The sequence below is a fragment of the Petaurus breviceps genome, unplaced genomic scaffold (assembly GCF_028583685.1).
Source record: "Petaurus breviceps papuanus isolate PSGF00001 unplaced genomic scaffold, PetGlider_PUasm1.0 184, whole genome shotgun sequence".
NCBI classification, from domain to species: Eukaryota; Metazoa; Chordata; class Mammalia; order Diprotodontia; family Petauridae; genus Petaurus; species Petaurus breviceps.
In genome coordinates, this window is record NW_027185793.1 from 16,829,779 (window position 1) to 16,848,572 (window position 18,794).

The 18,794-nt window shown below is 35.6% G+C and overlaps 1 protein-coding gene across 1 annotated transcript in view; it reads right to left on the minus strand.

Annotated features, from left to right (window-relative positions):
• Positions 1-544: 544 nt before the first annotated feature.
• Positions 545-18,794, minus strand: part of KCNN2 (potassium calcium-activated channel subfamily N member 2) — a 191,945-nt gene continuing 173,695 nt past the window's right edge. Inside the window, exons 6-8 of the mRNA XM_069088189.1 lie at positions 10,006-10,133; positions 3,519-3,588; positions 545-1,761 (exon numbers count right to left, since the gene is read on the minus strand). Coding sequence (XP_068944290.1) covers positions 1,474-1,761; positions 3,519-3,588; positions 10,006-10,133 — 486 coding nt within the window. The 3' untranslated portion in view covers positions 545-1,473. The remainder of the gene's footprint in view (positions 1,762-3,518; positions 3,589-10,005; positions 10,134-18,794) is intronic.

Consider the following 18,794-nt stretch of genomic DNA (forward strand, 5'->3'; position numbering starts at 1 on the left):
ATATATGTATTAGCAACTTTCAAAGGCCAGAAATGAATTACAATGGGGATAGTCAGAAAATGATGCTGAGGGTATAAGCATCATAAGTCAGAGATTTATTTGAGAAGTGAAAATTTAGTTCTTAATGAAAGCTAGACAGATCAGAATGATGGAAGGGGAAAGGGGAATCTGTATGTTAGCCTACTACACATTACAGATGACTTTCCAAATATTAGGTCTTACAGCACATCCAGATGAATAACATAGGGAACACTGTCATAGTGTGAGGGAATCACTATTCAGAATGTCTTCTCAAATTGTGTCTGCCTTTGTGCCAGACATCAAAGTAAAGACCAAAAGAAGACCACTGGCAGAACCATAGAATTCTATATCAGGCATCTGTTTGATTCAAGGAAAGTTGTTGGGGGTGGGAGGAAGGGCAGAGCCAAGATGGTGGAGTAAAAAAAATGTTATTCATTCTGCATTGTATTAAGGGATATAAGTAAGAAGGTAAGGTAGCATGAGAGTGAATCGGTAAGTAAAATGAATATGGACTTATCTTAAAAGTGCTTTATTTTAGAAACATGAACAAAATGTTTCCAACTTTGAGTCCTAGAGAAAGTAATTATGGCATGTTATAGATAAAAAAAGGTCTATGAAAATGAAAGCACCCTTTATATTGATTCTCCTTTCTATTAAGCATATGCTCTTTGAAAGCAACAAAGATAGTCCATGATTAGTGAATAAAAGGGAACTTATGAAATACCTATTTTTTTTGGATGTTAAAACTCTAGAATTATATTTAGGAAAATATCACAATGAATTTAGGGTTAATCTTGGCACCCTTATCATGCTAATTTTCTATGGAATTGAGAACAGATTGATTAGTAAAATAGTTTGTGAGACCTGTGATATTGTTGCTATGATAAAAGTGAGCCTAGACTTTAACTTGCGAATTAATCAGAAACCCTTAATTTTACAAATGGAAAGGTGGCTGTATCAATGACCTTATTTTATATACTATTTGAAAGAATATTGCACCAAGCAATTTAATTTGTTTTCCCAAGAGACTGAAAATTTGGAAATTAGTGTTATTGGTAACAGCTGTTCTCACTGATCATTTACTATTGAAGATAATGCAAAAAGATCATATTCCAAAGTTCTGCTGGAGTGATAAAGCCAATATTTGCAGAAATTCACCTTTTTATTATATTATATACTGTGGTAGTAAAGTCTGAAGTGCATGAATAAAAAGTTAGTGGAATTACAGGGGGACAATCTATATGGCAATAATAGGTGCATTCCCTGTGCATCTGAAAGAAAAGCAAAGAGTTTTCACTCATTTTGGCCTAAAACATTGTGTTCAGGTTCCCAGAATTCTGACATCAGAACCCAGATAACACTGATTAGAACCGTAGGGCTTTACAATAAAAGCTAAAATATTGACCATATGATGGCAAAAAGTCTTTTATTTTGTGGTTAACTTATTCCCTTCTAGCTACTCTCTGATGATGTTGGTGGGGCTGTAGAGGAGGACCTCCTTCTTCGGGTCAAGGACCGTGACCGCTCTTCACTGTAGACATCGTTCTGCTTGTAGTTTTGCATATGAGTTTCCAGGAAATCTCTTTGCTGCTTGCTGATTGTCTGACTTAGCAGTTCAGGGAGGGCTTGAATGTTACTGAGCAAAGTCTCTAACTTATTTTCCAGGTTAACAACCCTCTTGTCAAATTCTTCACTTCTGTCATTTATGTCAGAAATCATTTCATACATGATGCTTTGTGTCTGAAAAGGAAGAGTATGATACATATATAAGGAGTATGAAGAGAGGGTATGGCCCCAGAAGTGCTCGAGTATTAAATACTCAGCTAGTACAGACTCCCTTCTGGTATGATGTCCACTGAGGAATAGATACTTTCTCTCTCTCTCCCCCCTTCTCTCCCCCTTCTCCCTTCTCTGCTTCCCCCTTTTCCCCCCTTCTCCTCATCTCTCCCTCTCTCCCCCACCACTCCCCTCATTCATGCATCCATTCATTGGCAGGTAGGTAGATAAAAATCCTAAACCTGGAGAATAGAAGACTCGAGTTCAAATCCAGCCTCAGACACTAGCTGTGTGATCCTTGGCAAGTCACTTAACCCTGCTTGCTCATCTGTAAAATGAGCTAGAGAAGGAAATGGCAAACTGATCCACTATGTTGGCCAAGAAAACCCCAAATGGGGTCCCAAAGAGTTGGATGTGTCAAATGATTCAACAACAACAATAGACCTCAGACACTTACTGCTGTGTGATCCTGGGCGAGTCACTTAACCTGTATCTGTCTCACTTTCCTCATCTGTAAAATGAGGATAAGAAGTGTCTACCTCCCTGGGCTGTTATGAGGATAAAATGAGATATTTTCAGAGGTTCATAGACCTAAAAATGCTACATAGATGCTAACAATAATAATTAATTTGTTCATTTCTTCATTCAGGAAACGTTGATTAAACAGAATCTCAAGCACCAGACTCAAGGATGCAAAGAAAAAAAATAACAAAATAGCTGGCATTCTAAAGCAAACACAACTGAGTATGACTTCTGAATATTAATAATGAAATCTAATGAAAAAATAAGAAAAAGCAACCAAAAGCTTCTTAATGCCTTGGAAATAAATTGGAAATGAAATAAGAGAACTTGACCTCTTCATCTCACCTCTGCTCTCTGCTATTAGTTTGACCTGGGGTAAATCACTTTATCTCTCAAAATATCAGCATCTGTGTTATTTCTTTTTTTTTTTTCTTTTTTTTAAGCAATTGGGGTTAAGTAACTTGCCCAAGGTTACACGGCCAGTTATTTCTGGGTGTGGTGCTGAGTGTCTGAGCCTGGGATTCGATCTCCAGGTCATCCCAACACTGGAGCCGGTGCTCTTATTCGCTGTGCTACCTGGCTGCCCCCTGTGTTATTTCTTTATGGAGAAAATCATAACCATTCACTGGGATCTCTCTTTTCTCCCCTTCTCCTCATCTTGTAATTCCTTGACATCATTGCCCCATTCTTTACTCCATACTAATAAGGAGATGGTCCTTCTCCTCATGGCCAGCTCCTCTCCATGTACTTTGATCCCATCCTTTCCCCTCTTTTCTTGGAGATCATTCACACTATCATTTCTCCTTTCTTTAATCTCAGTTGCTCCTTATCTAGTGCCTATAGATTTTTCTACATAAAACACAGATATAAACTAAAAGAAAAAAAGACTTCTAGTAACCAGGGCTTTGAAAATCTCACAATATTTTAAGTAGGAAGTTATTTTTAATTTTTTTTCTCCTTGTCAAACACCTACAACTAGACACATCCATATAACAATTCCTATTCTTGATATTTCAGTCTGATGATGACAGACAGCATTCTCTTGTCCAACATGGAATTACTATTGGCATTCAAGGATCTGTAAAAATCACACACCTTATGGTATTCTATCTTAATGACCTTTGATAAAACACTTAAAATTCAGACTAGAGGACCATGAGAATGGTTTTGGCTTTTGACAAGAAAATGTGTTGACTCACCTTGACCAGGTCCACCAATGTGTTTGCTTGGTCATTTAGTTTCCTCTGTTCCATTTTTACACTTCTTAATCTATGAGGTAAAATTTAAAGTCAGATAGTTTTCTCTGTTTTTCATTTATCTTTTTCCTCCCCAAAAGCATGCACAAAACTAACAAGAGCAAATAATTGCATGAATAATGCCTCGAATATTTGGGGGTAAAGTAAAAAACTGGTTATGTATCTGGTATAATGAAAAGCATGCTTCTTTAACACCACAAAAAAAGGAGAGCAAGAAATGTGATGTCCTCAGGACTATTATCCACCGTGTGGTTTAAGTTATATTTGAAAAGGGGTAATAAGGATTTATTCATATGAGAGAAAGCCACAACATTCCTTGAAGCCCCAGTATCATGACAAATAGACATAGGAAGAAACACATAAAGCAATTGAGTTTTCATCAGTGTTGTGTTATTCAACACCTTCCTATGCCTATATGAACAGATACAATAATTAGCCCTTTTTAATCTGAAATGGATTGGGGTAAGTGTTCGGACTGATGAAAACACAGTGATAAGTGAGATTCTTATTAATTTAAACACAGCTTTTATTCAATCAGCAGCATATTAAAACTCTAAATATTCATAATTTTTCACTTTTTCCTCACTGTACTCAACTTGAATTTTATTTATTTATTAAAAAAATTTTTTTTGAGCAATTGGGGTTAAGTAACTTGCTCAAGGTTACATGGCCAGGTGTTTCTGGGTGGATGCTAAGTGTCTGAGCTCGGATTTGATCCCCAGGTCATCCTGATACTGGGGCCGGTGCTCTTACTCACTGAGCCACCTGGCCACACCTCTGAATTTTATTTTGAACTGCTTAATAAATTTGGGAGGTAGGGAAACTATCTTGTTTTCAAAATTTGTACACACATAAGCCATAAGATTTTAATAGTTGATGCTTTACGGCAAAATACTGGTTTTAAAAAATAAAATGCAATATTCTCTCAGTCTTGTTTTATTATATCTTGCAGTAAAAATTAAAAAAAGTAAATTTTTTAACAATAGGTTGGGAATGGACTTACATTGTGTAATACTTATGGGAAAACAATTACTTGGGACAAGTAATTTCTTGGCATTTCAGAGAAACAAGTCCTTATCTTGATACAAATTAGATTATTTATACTCCAGAACTGTGCTCTAAAAGATGAACAGATCAAGAAGAACTACTCCTAGAATAAAAATTTTTTTTAAATCATTATCAAGTTACTCATACTTCAGAAGCTCAATAACTTAATGAGTAATTTAAACTACTTAAAGAGTTTAAATAGGTACACAAGAAAATTCTTAACTTTTAGGGCAAGAGTGTATTGCCAGGGAAATTTCTGCAAATCTCTAATTCTTTGAAGCCACAATATCCCATATGTCACCAGTGTTGCCCTATTGTGGCAATATATTTTTTGGGTAGTTAAAGCATATTTAAAGCACAATCTCTAACCATTTTAGGTTATTCATCTTACTTTTCTTTGAGAGTGTAAGAAGTTTCTCTGTAAGTTCTTTTGAAACCAAACCAATTTGAATTTAATTTAAGTTATACTATATAGCATACACCTTTTCATTCCAAAAGGTTAAGGATGGAATGTTATAAACTAATCCTAAACTAGGCATTCTTAACCTGAGCTCTGTGAACTTAAAACACATTTTGATACTATGTTTCAGTAAAACTGGTTACCTTTGTAATCCTCCATATTTTATGTATTTAAAATATCATTTTGAGAAGGGGTCCTTAAGCTTCACCATACTACCACAACACAAAAAGTATTAAGAATCCTGGTCATAAACAGAAGATTTCAAAGGATAATTTCCCCCCAAACGCCATGTGGCATTGTGATAGACAGTTTTTACATATTAACTTTATGTACACCTTTAAAAAATGCTAACTTGGTAAGCCCATTATGGACATACAACATGGTACAGTGTAAAGAAAGTGCGAGACAGGAAGTATAGAAATCTGGATTATAGTTTTACCTCTGCCACTAACTAAACAAATTGCATCCTTATGTGCATAATAAACAGTTTGGATATTTTCTAAAATCAAATCAAAATATATGCAAAGTGCTTTCCAAAATATCAAAGCCCTATGGCTGCTATTATTCCCTGATATCATCATCACCACCACTACCACCATCATCTTAACTCTCTTTCAGCTATGAAGTTTTCTAACAGAACTAGAAGATCCATATGGAATAAGATACAAAGATAAATTTTTACATTTTGAAGTTATGCCAAGGGAATTGATGGATAATTATGCCCTTAAGATCAGGCAAAAATCATGGAAAGTATCAGTTAATTAATGACAAGAGAATATTATACTTATATCTAACAGTAGAATTTTGCTCATCATTTTTTTTAGAGCTTGAAAAGTTAAAATAAGCACTATACATATTTGTCTAAACTTTTCTTTGCTTAAAATGTTGTCCTCTTGACCTTGACTTCCTGTTTTTTATTCTGACTGTCATGATAAAGATCTAATGGTCTTACTTCAGCTGTAGCTGCCAGAATAAAAGGTAACATGCAGGTTTGTGTGTTGTGAGATTTCCCCCTCAAAGTAAAAAAAAGGGGGGGAGAGGGAGGAGAAGAGTAAGAAAAACATTGACTCCTTCCTTGTGAACTTCACTTATCACAGAAAAAGACCATGAATTTGGATCACATTTCTATGGTAGCAATCAGACTACTGAAATTCACAAATAAAAGATCTGCTGGTTGCATGCAGACGGTAGTAAATTCTGCAAATGTTGAGCAGAGCAGCTTATACAACTTACTTCCGAGCTCTATTTTCATTTTGTTGAAATAAAAAGACAAAACAAAAGAAAAGAAACTGTAAAATATATTGGAACAAAAGAACATAGAATGGTGTTCAGATGGACACAGGGGGCTCGATTCACCAGCTGGAAGGTCCTGTACTAATTCTGCAGGTACATAAGGTTCACCGAAACTCTTTAGAATAACCCTGGTGTTCGTATTTTTTATCCCATAAGGATTTCCACATTGCCACCCCCCACCCCCGAAATCTCCCCTCCAGACAGCAAATTCTCAAAGTTCTGGTTATATACACAGTAAAAGTGATGATTCAAGATAAGTGGGTCTGAACATGGAAAAGAATTATCCAATTTTCATAACAAAGAAATTAAAAAAATAAAAATGTCTTGGTATTGATATTAGAAATAATAGTATGAGGTATTTTGGATTGAAGGTGAGCACTGCTGATAGGTGATTTGATTTAAAGGAACAGATTTCAAACAATGTCACAGAAATTGTGTTTTAGTTTCTACATACTTCTTATTTCATTTTGGATTCTTCAGAAGCTTGGTTTTATGAGAGCAAGATAAGCATGACTTCTTTTATGCATATATATGTGTATATTAGATAGACGGATGGATCTATTAAAATATCTATCTATCCATCTATCTCCTGTTTTCTATGGGAGAGATTCACATTTATCAATAGGCTTATAAGTAGGATCATAAATTGATAAATTTAAAAGTTAAAATGACCATCGGAAAGAATAAAAACATACTGAATCTAATAGCTCCATGACATAGATCTGTCTGTCCAAAAGGCAAACTGCATCATTGAAATTTTTTAAAAATTAAATTCTTTTAAAATTAAATGGCACAAATCAAGAAGTCAATTACTGAGTAATGGGATTTACCTCTCCCATGAAGGGAGTTGAGGAAGAGGAAAAAAGGGAGGGGGAATAGAAGAGAATAGATTAAGCAAAAACCATTAGATTTGCAAAAATTAGCAAATGAAGCTCTCCTGGAATAATTACTAAACAGTAAAAATCAGGAGAACTCTATCAAAGAAATTAATTTTCAATACTCATTCAGCTATCAAAATCTAAAGCAAAAACTGTGTCTGAATGGTCTGACTCTATCAAAGACCTTGCCATAAGAATCGAGCCCTATGCGCTTTTTAAAAACTTAATAAAATAAAATTAGATTACATATTATCAGAATAAACTTATATGACACATACTTATAAACATACAATTGAATATCTCCTTAAAATATCGCTATCCTAAAAACAATATGCCCAGGACTATCATAATATTGATTAATAAAATGCTATCTGTAGTCTTTGAAAATTGCTTAAAATTCAAGTTAAAATGTTAGAAATTTATATCACTATAGAAACAGCAGTGTAGATAATGACTGATGTAAGCAAAACATAACAGGTATTCCCTCAGGCCATTCTTGCATAAGTATGGCATGCCATAATACCATTAAAATAGTCTTAATATTTGTTAATATATTTAGGATTATGCTTTTCAAAAGTTTTATGTATTTTGGTTTATATGAATTCATATCTGTATGTATATTTATTTGTAATAATAATATTTTCATAATATTATTTTCATAATAATATTATAATATCCATTCATGAACAAAATCTATTTACATTCCACTATCCACACAATGCTAATACTTACCCCTCCAGACCTGTCTCTGCATCTTCATATGCTCTAATCAGTCAGTCAGTCAACAAACATTTTTTAGAACCTACTATGAGCCAGGCACTGTGCTAAGTGCTGGGGATACAAAGAAAGGAAAAAAAAACCCCAAAACAAAAAAAAAAACCCAGTCCCTATTCTCAAGGAGCTCACAGTCTAAGCGGGTGAACAACATGCTGTGTAAAAATAGGATACACAAATTAGAGACTGGATAAATCAGAGGAAAAGCATTAGAAATGATGGAGATTTGGAAAAGCTTCTTGTGCAAAGTAGGATTTTATAGGGAATTTTAAGGGGGGCAGGGAAGCCAGGAGAGAATTCTGGGCAAGGGTGATAGCTAATAAAAATAGTCAGGAAAGGGAGTGTCTTGTACTAGGAACAGCAAGAAGGCCAGTGTCACTGGATCACAGAGTACATGGATGACCAAAGTATAAGAAGATAGGAAAGGTAGATGGGAGGAAGGTTATGAAGGCATTTAAAAGTCAGAGAGGATTTTACATTTGATCCTAGAGGCAAGAAGGGAATTTATTGAATGGGAGAGGGTATGACATGGTCAAACTTGTGCTTTAAGAAGATCAATTTGATAACTGAGTGGAAGATGAGTATAGTGGGGACAGACTTGAGGAAGGGAGAAGAATGAGCAAGCTATTACAACAGTCCAGGTGGGAGATGATGGGGGACTGGACCAGAGTGGTGGCAGTGTCAGAGGAAAGAAGGCATATATGAGAGATGTTACAAAGGTAGAATCCAAAGGATTTGGTAACAGACTCTCTCCCACCCATACAGATGTATGCTCTGCAATACATATGTTCATACTCTGTTCAATACATGCACTGGCATGCACATACCCATCAGAACGAAAACATATATAGAACTATCTGCTCCTCAAACACATAAGTTAAAACACAGTCAAAATAGAATAAAAACTAACAAACAAATCCACATATAGACTGATGGGAAAGAGAGTAAGTACCTACATAAGAAGGTAAGTAAATTGTAAAGCTCCAACAAAATCTTAATGAAACCATGTTGGTTAGAGATACTATTGAAAATAATCAGAAGAAACTTCCAAATATTTTAGACTTAAGGAGATACAGAGGTCTGATATCTTGAACAGAGCAAGAGACTAGAAATCAAAAGATCTTCTTCAATGACTGTCTTGCTGGGTAACATTGAAAAAGACACTTTGGCTCTCTGTGAAACAAATCAATCATCCTAGGAGGTAAAAAACCCATCTATTCCCTCTTCTTAGGGATGTAAATAAAATATCCCCAGGAAAAATACACACAGTATGATGCATCCTGTCTTGGGAAGAAAGTCCCTGAAGTCCTAAAAACCAATGCCTCCAGTGCACCAGCAAATATTGTATATGTATTTCTTTCTCGAAATTCAATGGAGTTATAAGATAGGAAAAATATAACCATTATATAATCATTCTCTTTAACATCAGCATAGCAAGAGATTTCTAGCAGAAAGAATTCAAGGATACAGAATCATATGAAGGACATATATTTAAGTGAGATCATAACATATAAAGAAGCTGAAAAAACTCAATTATATAGATAATTCTTAATATTCAAGTATTTGGCATTATGTTGATTATGTTAAATTCAGAAAATTTATTGAAGATTTCTGCTTTTATCTAGATGTCTGGCATCATGTAGATCCAGCCTAATTCTCAAAGAGCAAATGACAAAGATTCATATGATTTGTTAGGCAGTAAAACCTTAACAAATACCTGTAGCAATAATTTGAAAGTGTGCAACACATGAAATGAGAGTCTAAGCATCCAGTACTATTTCAAATGTTTATTCTTTTCAATGAATGTTATTGATATATAATCTCTCAAATATGCAAGGAATTTACAAATTGGTGTTGAAAAATCTTATCTAAAAAAAAAACATTACTTTGCCATTTAATGCCCTCTGAAAATAAACTTTTTCCCCCTGATATAAGTCCAAAGATATAACAGCAGAATGGGAGAAAAATTACTACTTACTGATGGATTGCTTGTAAGAATTTACGCTGATGTTTTCTTACTCTTGAATGATCTATTTTTTTTACCAGCTTTGTATTTTTGTAAATTAGCCATGTTTCCCTGAGTACATTGGCAGCTGCATTTTTCACCTATGTAAAAAGAAAAAGATCAAGTTCATAAAATCAGTACCTGAATCTTCTAGTACTTTTCTAGGAGGCCTTTGTTCATCAAAATCATTGTGATGAGTTGTCTGCTAAACATATCTAGTATTGTATGCAAAAATAATGCACAGAAACAGAGAAAGGAATTTTAATGTGTCCTTTCTCATGTATCTATGCAACATTAGAAAGATCTTTTAGTTTTTGAGTATGAAGACATGTTAACTACTATAAGATCATAGGGATATAAACTGGAGGGGGCTCTAGAGATCACAGAGTTCATGTGAGATCCCTTTTGATGAAGGAACTCAGGCTCAGAGATGTAAAAGGTATTAAGTGGTAAAGATATTAATTGGCAAACCCAGAATTCAAACCAAAGTTTCCTGATTCTATTTATCTTAGAGTATCTGATACATACAAATGAATGTTTTCTATCATTTTTGTTGGCGCTTTCCCCAAGATCTATTATCAGTCTTTCAAATTATTTCCACTTTATGCTGTGATTGTTTCCCCGTGTCATTTGTTTCCTTCAACAAAAGCAAACTGTCAAATGTATATATAAGGTTAGAGACTGCAGTAGGGCTGCTCAGAATTGGAATGTAGTATATCACACAAATAATAATTTCCTTGAATGGACAATGATAGTCTAAATATACTTTTACATTTTATTAGTGACACCAAATCAATTACTTTTTCTGTTAAAACATTCAGAAATTATGATTGAAAGGCAACGTCTGTGTTATTCATCTAATCTCAGTGTGGAGTAGCAGAAAATGGCTCCGTGTTTGATTACTTTTTAATATTCAAGGGTTTGGCATGATGGTGATTATGTAAATTTGGAAAATTTAGTGAAGATTTCTGCTTTTATCTAGATGTCTTGTACCATATAGATCCAGTTTGGGCATTACTACTCAGGAGTTGTGTCTGGACAGATCACATCATTTCTTTGGACTTCAACGTTTTTTAACATGTAAAATGAGAGGGTTGAGGACTGGCTGGTCTCTAAGGTACTTCCAACTCTTGGAAATCCTTGAGTTTTCTGGACTTATTAATCATTATTAAGTTAAGAAGCTAGTGTCAGAAGTTAAAAGTTAGTGTATTTAATGTGAAGACAGTGAACTTTCCATATAGGAAGGATGGAGGTAAGGTGGTGACTCGAAATTAGAAAACTGCCTTTTAAAAGAAGGCAGTGTGATATAGTAGAAAGGGAAATAGACAATCAAGAGGAATGTGTTTGAATCCTGGTTCTGTCACTAGCTAACTAGCTAGACACTTTATGTATCTGGGTATGTTTCCTCTTCAGTGAAATAAGGGATTGGACAAGATGGTATTTAATGTTCCTTATACCTTTAACATTTATCATTCTAAAATATAGATAACCAATCTTAAATGGATATCGATCTTCAGGGGCAAACTGAGAATTTACTTTTTCCAGATTGACAAATAACCCAAAGTAACTCTTTTCTCAGTGGTGAGTAGATCGTCATTGGAAATTATTTTGCAGATACTAGTGTTAGGAAATGACTGGTTTGTGTTTTCTAGAACGTACTTTAGAAATAATCCTTTTGCCTAATTTGGCTTTAAGACTAGTCATCATATCTCAGCATAGACAAAGTGGATCTCATCAGTGGTACGCTTATCAAATTTTCAGATGACATGAAGTCATAGTTACTGAATAACAGAGTCAGTATTCAAAAAGATCTTATCAAGGACAGTGCCAGGCACTCTGCTAAGTGCCAGAGCCATTTGTACAAGGAATGAAAAAAATCCCTAACTTCCATTTATTGGAGGAGACAACAAGTGCATACACAAATATATGTGGCATAAATGTAGAATGAATAAATACAAATACATACAAAGAAGTTAAATGCAAAGAAGTTTGAGAGAGAGGATAGCAGCAGGTGAAATGTTTAGAAAAGCCCTCATGCAGAAAATGATGCTTAAGGAGAGAATACATTGGAGGCATGGGGTAAGAGGTGGAGTGTGCATAGGGAGGCTGGCTAGTGCAAAGGCAAAGAGATGAGAGATGCAATATCGGATGTGAGGAATATTAAGAAGGCTAGTTTGGCTGGATTGCAGTGTGTGGGAGGAGGAATAATATTCAATAAGGCTTGAAAGATAAATCGGGACCAGGCTGTGTAAGGCTTCAAAAGCTAAGTGGAAGAATTTACATTTTATCCTAAAGCAAGGATTCTTAACATTTTCTGTATGTGCAGCAGTCTGCTAAAGCCTATGGGCCCCTTCATAGAACAGAGTTTCAAAATGCACAAAATAAAATAAAATAAATAGTATTACAATTATGTTGAAATACAATTATCAAAATAGTATAAAAAAAATCACAGACTCTAAGTTACGAACCCTTGTCCTAAAGGCAATAGGAAGCCACTGGATTTGACTGAATAGGGGAGTCACATGGTCAGATCTACACTTAAGGAGAAGTACTTTGGAAGTAGAATGTGCAATGCTGTAGAGCAGTGAGAAACTTGAGATAAATACACCAATTCAGAGGCTCTTGCAATAATTTGTTAGAACTGCTTAGAGACTGAATTTAAGTACTAATTATATGAATGAAGAGAACAGATTAGATGCAAGAGATACGGTGGAGGAAGAAACAACAAGATGACAATTGATTGGTTTTGTGATGTAAGAAAGAGTGAGGTTTTGAGGATAATGCCAAATATAGACTATCAGGCTGGTGAGGCACTCAAAAGAAATAGGGAATTTTGGAAGAGGCCAGAGTTGGGAGGTAAAGATAATTTCTTTTTTGAACATGTTGTATTTGCAATGACTCTGGAACATCTAGCTTGAAATGTCTGCTTTGCAATTCATGATTTAGGAGAGAAACTCAGGGTAGAGACTGAGACTCTACATATATGTGAGTCATATGTATAGAGATAATAGATAAACCCACGGCAAATGTAAACAGAAAAGAAGAAGGAACAGGACAGAATTTGAGGAGCTTCTTAAACTTTTTCCACTTGCAACCCCTTTATCACTTCTTAAACTGTGATGGGGTCATGCCCCACAGTTTAAGAAGTGACAAAGATAATAAGCCTGCAAACAAAACTGAGAAGGAAAGTTTGGGCAAGCAGAAGGGGAACTAGTACAGTCACAGAGAGGAGAGAATATTCAGGATGATCAGTGATGTCAAAAGTATAGATGGGCAGGGAAGGATGGGGACTATGAACAAAACATCAGATTCAGTAATTAAGAGACCATCGAAAGTAGCTTTGGAGAGATCAGATTCATTTGAGTAACGAGGCAGGAAACCAAATTCCAAAGGGCTGAGTAGGGAAAGTGAAGGTATCTAGTGTAGAAAGGTTTTTCTTACATTGATTAACCAGTCTTATTTTTTCATGATTTCTTTCTTTTAAAACGTTATAATCATTATATAAGTGGCTCTTTTGCTTCTGCACACTTCATTCTCCATCAATTCATACGAAATCTCCCAGATTTTTTTCTGGGATCACTTCTTACAGTACAATATGATTCTATTATATTAATATACAATTATTTGTTCAGCCACTCCCCAGTTGTTGGGCACTCACTTTACTTGCAGTTTTTGATATAACAAAATATGCTGCTATGAAAAATTTTATACATATGCATCCCATCTCTCTTTGTTTTCTTTGTAGTATAAGCCAAATAGTGATATTAGGTCAAAGGTTATGCACTAATTATTAGCCTTTTGAAGTATAGTTCCAAATTACCTGCTTTTTTTCTATTTGATTGATTTTTTGGAATGAAAATATTTATTCTTCATTTACTTCTGAATATTTTTTCAAGTAATCTGATTATATTTTTATGTTGTGATCACTCAAGGAAGTACTTCATATTTCTGCTTTTTCTATTTTTTTTCTTTACAAAGTTTTTATGATGTAGTTTTTCTTTTTTTTGTTGTTCAGTTGCTTTCATCTCTTTGTGACCCCATGGACTATAGCACGCCAGTCCTTCTATCTTCCGCTATGTCCTGAAGTCTGTCCACGTTCATGTTTGTTGTTTCCATGGCACTAACTATCCATCTTATCCTCAGCCACCCCTTTTCCTTTTGTCTTCAATCTTTTCCAACATCAGGGTCCTTTCCAATGACTCCTGTCTTCTCATCATATGGCCAAAGTATTTAAGTTTCAGCATCAGTATTTGACCTTCCAGTGAATAGCCTGAACTCATTTCTTTACGTATTGATTGAATTGGTCTCCTGGATGTCCAAGGGCCTCTCAAAAGACTTCTCCAACACCACAATTCAAAAGTGTTGATTCTGTGGTGCTTAGCTTCCCTTATAGTCCAACTTTTACAGCTAAACTGTGAAATCTACAAGAAAAATCATAGCTTTGACTAGAAGAACCTTTTGTCAGCATGCTGTCTAGATTTGCCATAACTTTCCTTCAAAGGAGCAAGTGTCTTTTAATTTCATGGCTGCAGTTACCATCTGCAATGAGCTTTGAGTCCAAGAATATAAAATCTGACACTGCTTCCATTTCTTATCCCTCTGTTTGCCAGGAAGTGATGGAACTAGTTGTCAAGATCTTTGTTTGGGTTTTTTTTTTTTAATATGTGAAGCTTCATGCAAGCTTTTATACTCTCCTCTTTCATTTTTATCAAGAGCTTCTTAATTCCTCTCCACTTTCTGCCATCAGAGTGGGATCATCTTATCTTCAGCTTAAAAATTTTTTCAATTCTTATTTGGTAACTGCCAGAAATTTATCATAATCTAAGTTTTCTAATACTGCATTCAGGTCCTTAATTTCTTTCTTATTTTTATTTTTGTTAGACGTCTAGATATGAAAGGATATATTATAGTCTCCAAGTGTCTTTTGTTACCTTTTTATCTCTTCATTTCAATTAGTTTATTCTTTAAATACTTATATGTTATGCCTACGGTCCACATAAAAATGTATATATATACATATATGTAAATATACACATACATATTTATGTACGTGTGTGTATAGTATTCATGTTGCATCATTCTCTCTAGTGACTTTAAGAATAATACTTTCCCTGCTTACCTCTTTTAATAATGCCCGTTTTTACGATACTTTGCTTGAGAGATCATAATTGCTATCCTAGCTTTTTTGACCTAAAGAATAATAAATTCTGTTTTAACCCCTTAATTCTACAGTGTGATTCTTTATGTTTCAAGTGTTTCTTGTAAATGGTATGTTATTGGATTCCACTCTCCAATCCATTTTGCTACCCTCTCATTTCATGGGTGACTTCATTCTATTTATGTTCACTGTTATCATTTATCGTTATATATTTCCCCTCTCTTAAGAGCAATCTCATCACTCCTAGCAATATAAAGTTATGTAGTCTGTTTCCTCCTAGGTGACTTCTCTCTTTGCTAAACTCTGGGCCTGATCTATAGCTCTCGCACCTTCTTTCTCTTTTTAATGCCCCTTTATGATCAGCCCTCTGAAGCTGGAGTTTATCTTGCTTATGACTATTCCTTCAAGACTTCTTTTCCGCCCTCTCCCGTTTCCTGATGCCATCTGTTTCCTTGATTAGTTTAATCTATCTCTACATAACAGCCACGTTTTTTCCAATATGTTTTGCTAGTTTCAGAGAGGCGTGAGCTCAGGGGGACCCTGCTCCTCCTACTCCTTCCTTGTATACTTTTCTTCTCGTGCAAATTAGTGACTTCTCCCTCCTTCCTCAATTCTTCTCCAGTATATTCCATTTTCCCTACCTCTTCTTTTCTCTTTTCAACATCCCACACCCGGGCCTTGTTTTCCTGAAGTGCTTTTTCATTGTTTATCTTCTTCTAAGTGCTCAAATATATTTACCATTTTAGGTTTCTCTAAACTCCTAGATTCATATTTCTCAATTTCTACTGAGTTTTGACCTTTCCTTCCATATTGATTGAGAGGAGTCTACTCTGCTAAAAATCCATATCCTCCCTCCACCCTTCACCCCCCCCCCAAAGGGGAACTCAGTTCTTTAAGGTGCTATTCTTTATTTCAAGCCTTGGTCTTTTGCCTTTTGCCTTTTAGAATGTTCACATTCTAAGATTTCTTTCCTTTATAATATTTGCTACTAAGTCTTATGCGATGCTGATCATAGTAACTTTTTAAAATAACTCTTTCTTTTTGGCTCTTTGTAGTAAATTTGATTTGAACACACAGGATGTTAGCTATCACATTCTTGACTGTTTTTGGTTTGGGATTGCTAGGCATTGATAGATTAGATTTTTACTTTGTTCTCTGGTTCTAAGAGGCAATTCTCTTTTATGATTTCTTGAAATACAGTGTCTAGGTTTTTCACTGGTCCTAGTTTTCAGGGGGTCCACAGATTCTTATGTAATGGGTTGTTGCTCATTATATGAGGATACACCTGATGCATCCTCATTCAGAGTCTTTAGGGCATTTGTGATATGCCCTGTTTGGTTTAAACCCAAATGGAGGTTTGGTGAGTCTACTTTCAGGCAAGCACAATGAAGGGGAGTTTTCACTCAATTCAGAGTTATTTCCCACTGCCTAAATTCATGGTGACCAAAAACCTTTTAACTGACCACTTTCCTTGAATTGCATGTACATGTGACAACCTCTGGTAAGTTTTTGGATACTTGCAACAACAATGGAAATTCTAGTTCTCGACTTGAGAAGAGTGGAAGCTAACCAGTGATTAGGCATAAAAGGTAGGGTTTCTCCCAACAGATCATAAATTTTGTTAAATGCATTAAGAAAATGTTTGAGGAGAAGACCCCTTGCTCTCTTTCCTGATGGCTTTTCTGGAGGAAGAATTATTGTAAATCTAAAAGCACCAGCTTTTTCTGCCTCGTCTCCTTGCTCAGCATGCCATTTGCCTTTGGGATGGCACTTTTGTTCCTTGTGTATTTCTTCTGTCTAGATCTTGGGTGAATGCTTACCCTGAGAAGAAAGCACTAGGCAACCACTGATATTGAGAGATCCATCAAGGGGAGCACTCAAGCATCTGGTGAGAATAGATCCTTCCAATTCGTCTGAAGTCTCTCAAAGAACCCAAGTCCTGAAGTCAACGGTAGCCTCGGCTGAGTCTGATTGCATGCAGCAATCCTGGAGAGCAACCTGCTCGACCAGTGTAATGAGGAGCAGGCCTAGCTAAACCAGTTCTAGAAAATAAAACCTACTTCTTCTTCACTAACTACACTGTTTGTTTGGATCTCAACAATTGACTTGTCCACTGGCAAGGCTATACACACACACACACACACACGTATATATAAAAGAATACATGAACGTTGTGGCGATTCTGTGAAGGGAGAACATAACTCAAAGAATCTAGAAACATATTCCTTCCCCACAATTTGGGGTGTGTGTTCTGCAGCAACCACTTCACATTTGACTTTATTCTTCTCAGGGACTAAATGGATACTTTTTTTGGGGGGTGGGTGGGTACTTGTAATGGGAATGTAAATTTTAAAGATTTTCCCTGCCCCTAGGCTAAAGTGCACCTGGAGCCTGGGGTGGGAGGCTTGTTTTTCAGTAGATACTTCTTGATTGGCCAGTAAGTCAATAAGGTTGTTACATTCTCTGAGCCAGGAGAAGGCTATAGAAGCCCTGATGTGTGGCTTTGTTTTGGGGCTCACTTTGAGAAGTGTTCTGTGATTTGATCAGATGAGACTCTGGGAAGCCGTTGCTGCTACAGAGCCCTCCCTGGGCCTTGAAAAACCCAGATGTTGATTTGGTATAGATGTAATGCTTGGACAGTTTGGAAATTTGTCTACTTGATCTGTTTCTCTGTCTTGATAATTCTGTCTGTATATTCTGAAGTTCGGGGTGCTGACCTTTTTCCCCTGAACTAGGTAAGCAATACATATTTGACTGATTAAGCTTGTTAGCCCATTTTGAGTTGCTTTCCTTTAACAAAGCAGATCCAAGAACCTGTGTTGTCAGACACCCTGAGGACTCTTGGGGTGCTTGCTGCTACAATACTGAAGGAGTAAAAAAAAATTATTTGGTACTGTTGTCCTTGCTATACCTTTTTAATAAAAATAATCTTCTGTAAAAGCTAATTTTTGTTAATTGGTTAAGTGAGATTTGGGAACACACTTGAAAGGGCTTCAACTAGAATACATATTGGAACTTCTGAATTTTTGGGGACTTCCTAGAGATATTCTTCACCCGGGATTCTACTTATATACCCTCATTGTTGGGATTTACTAAAGAAAAATTGGCAATGTTTTTCCTCTCTTTTCTTTTAGAGTGCAATTATACAACAATTGTTTTTTTGTTTGTTTACTTATAGGTCAGAACAGTTTCTATTTAACAACATCAAGGAGATCAATTCAATTCAGTCAATACTTAAAGAAATTAATTCTGACTTTTCATTGGAAGGGCAAATACTGAAGCTGAAACGTAAATATTTTGGCCATGTGATGAGAAGATAGGATTCATTAGAAAAGATTGATGCTGAGAAAGATTGCAGGCAAAAAGGAAAAGAGGACAGCAGAGTATGAGATGATAGACAGTATCATGGAAACAGTGAATATGAACTTGGATAGACAGAGATAGGGAAGGACAGAAAGGCTTGGTGTCCATGGGGTCATGAAGAGTCAGATACAACTGAATGATTGAATGAAAAAAATGTTTAATGCCATTTAGGAATCCCACACACGTTCAGGGTTTTCCTTCCTTCCTTCCTTCCTTCCTTCCTTCCTTCCTTCCTTCCTTC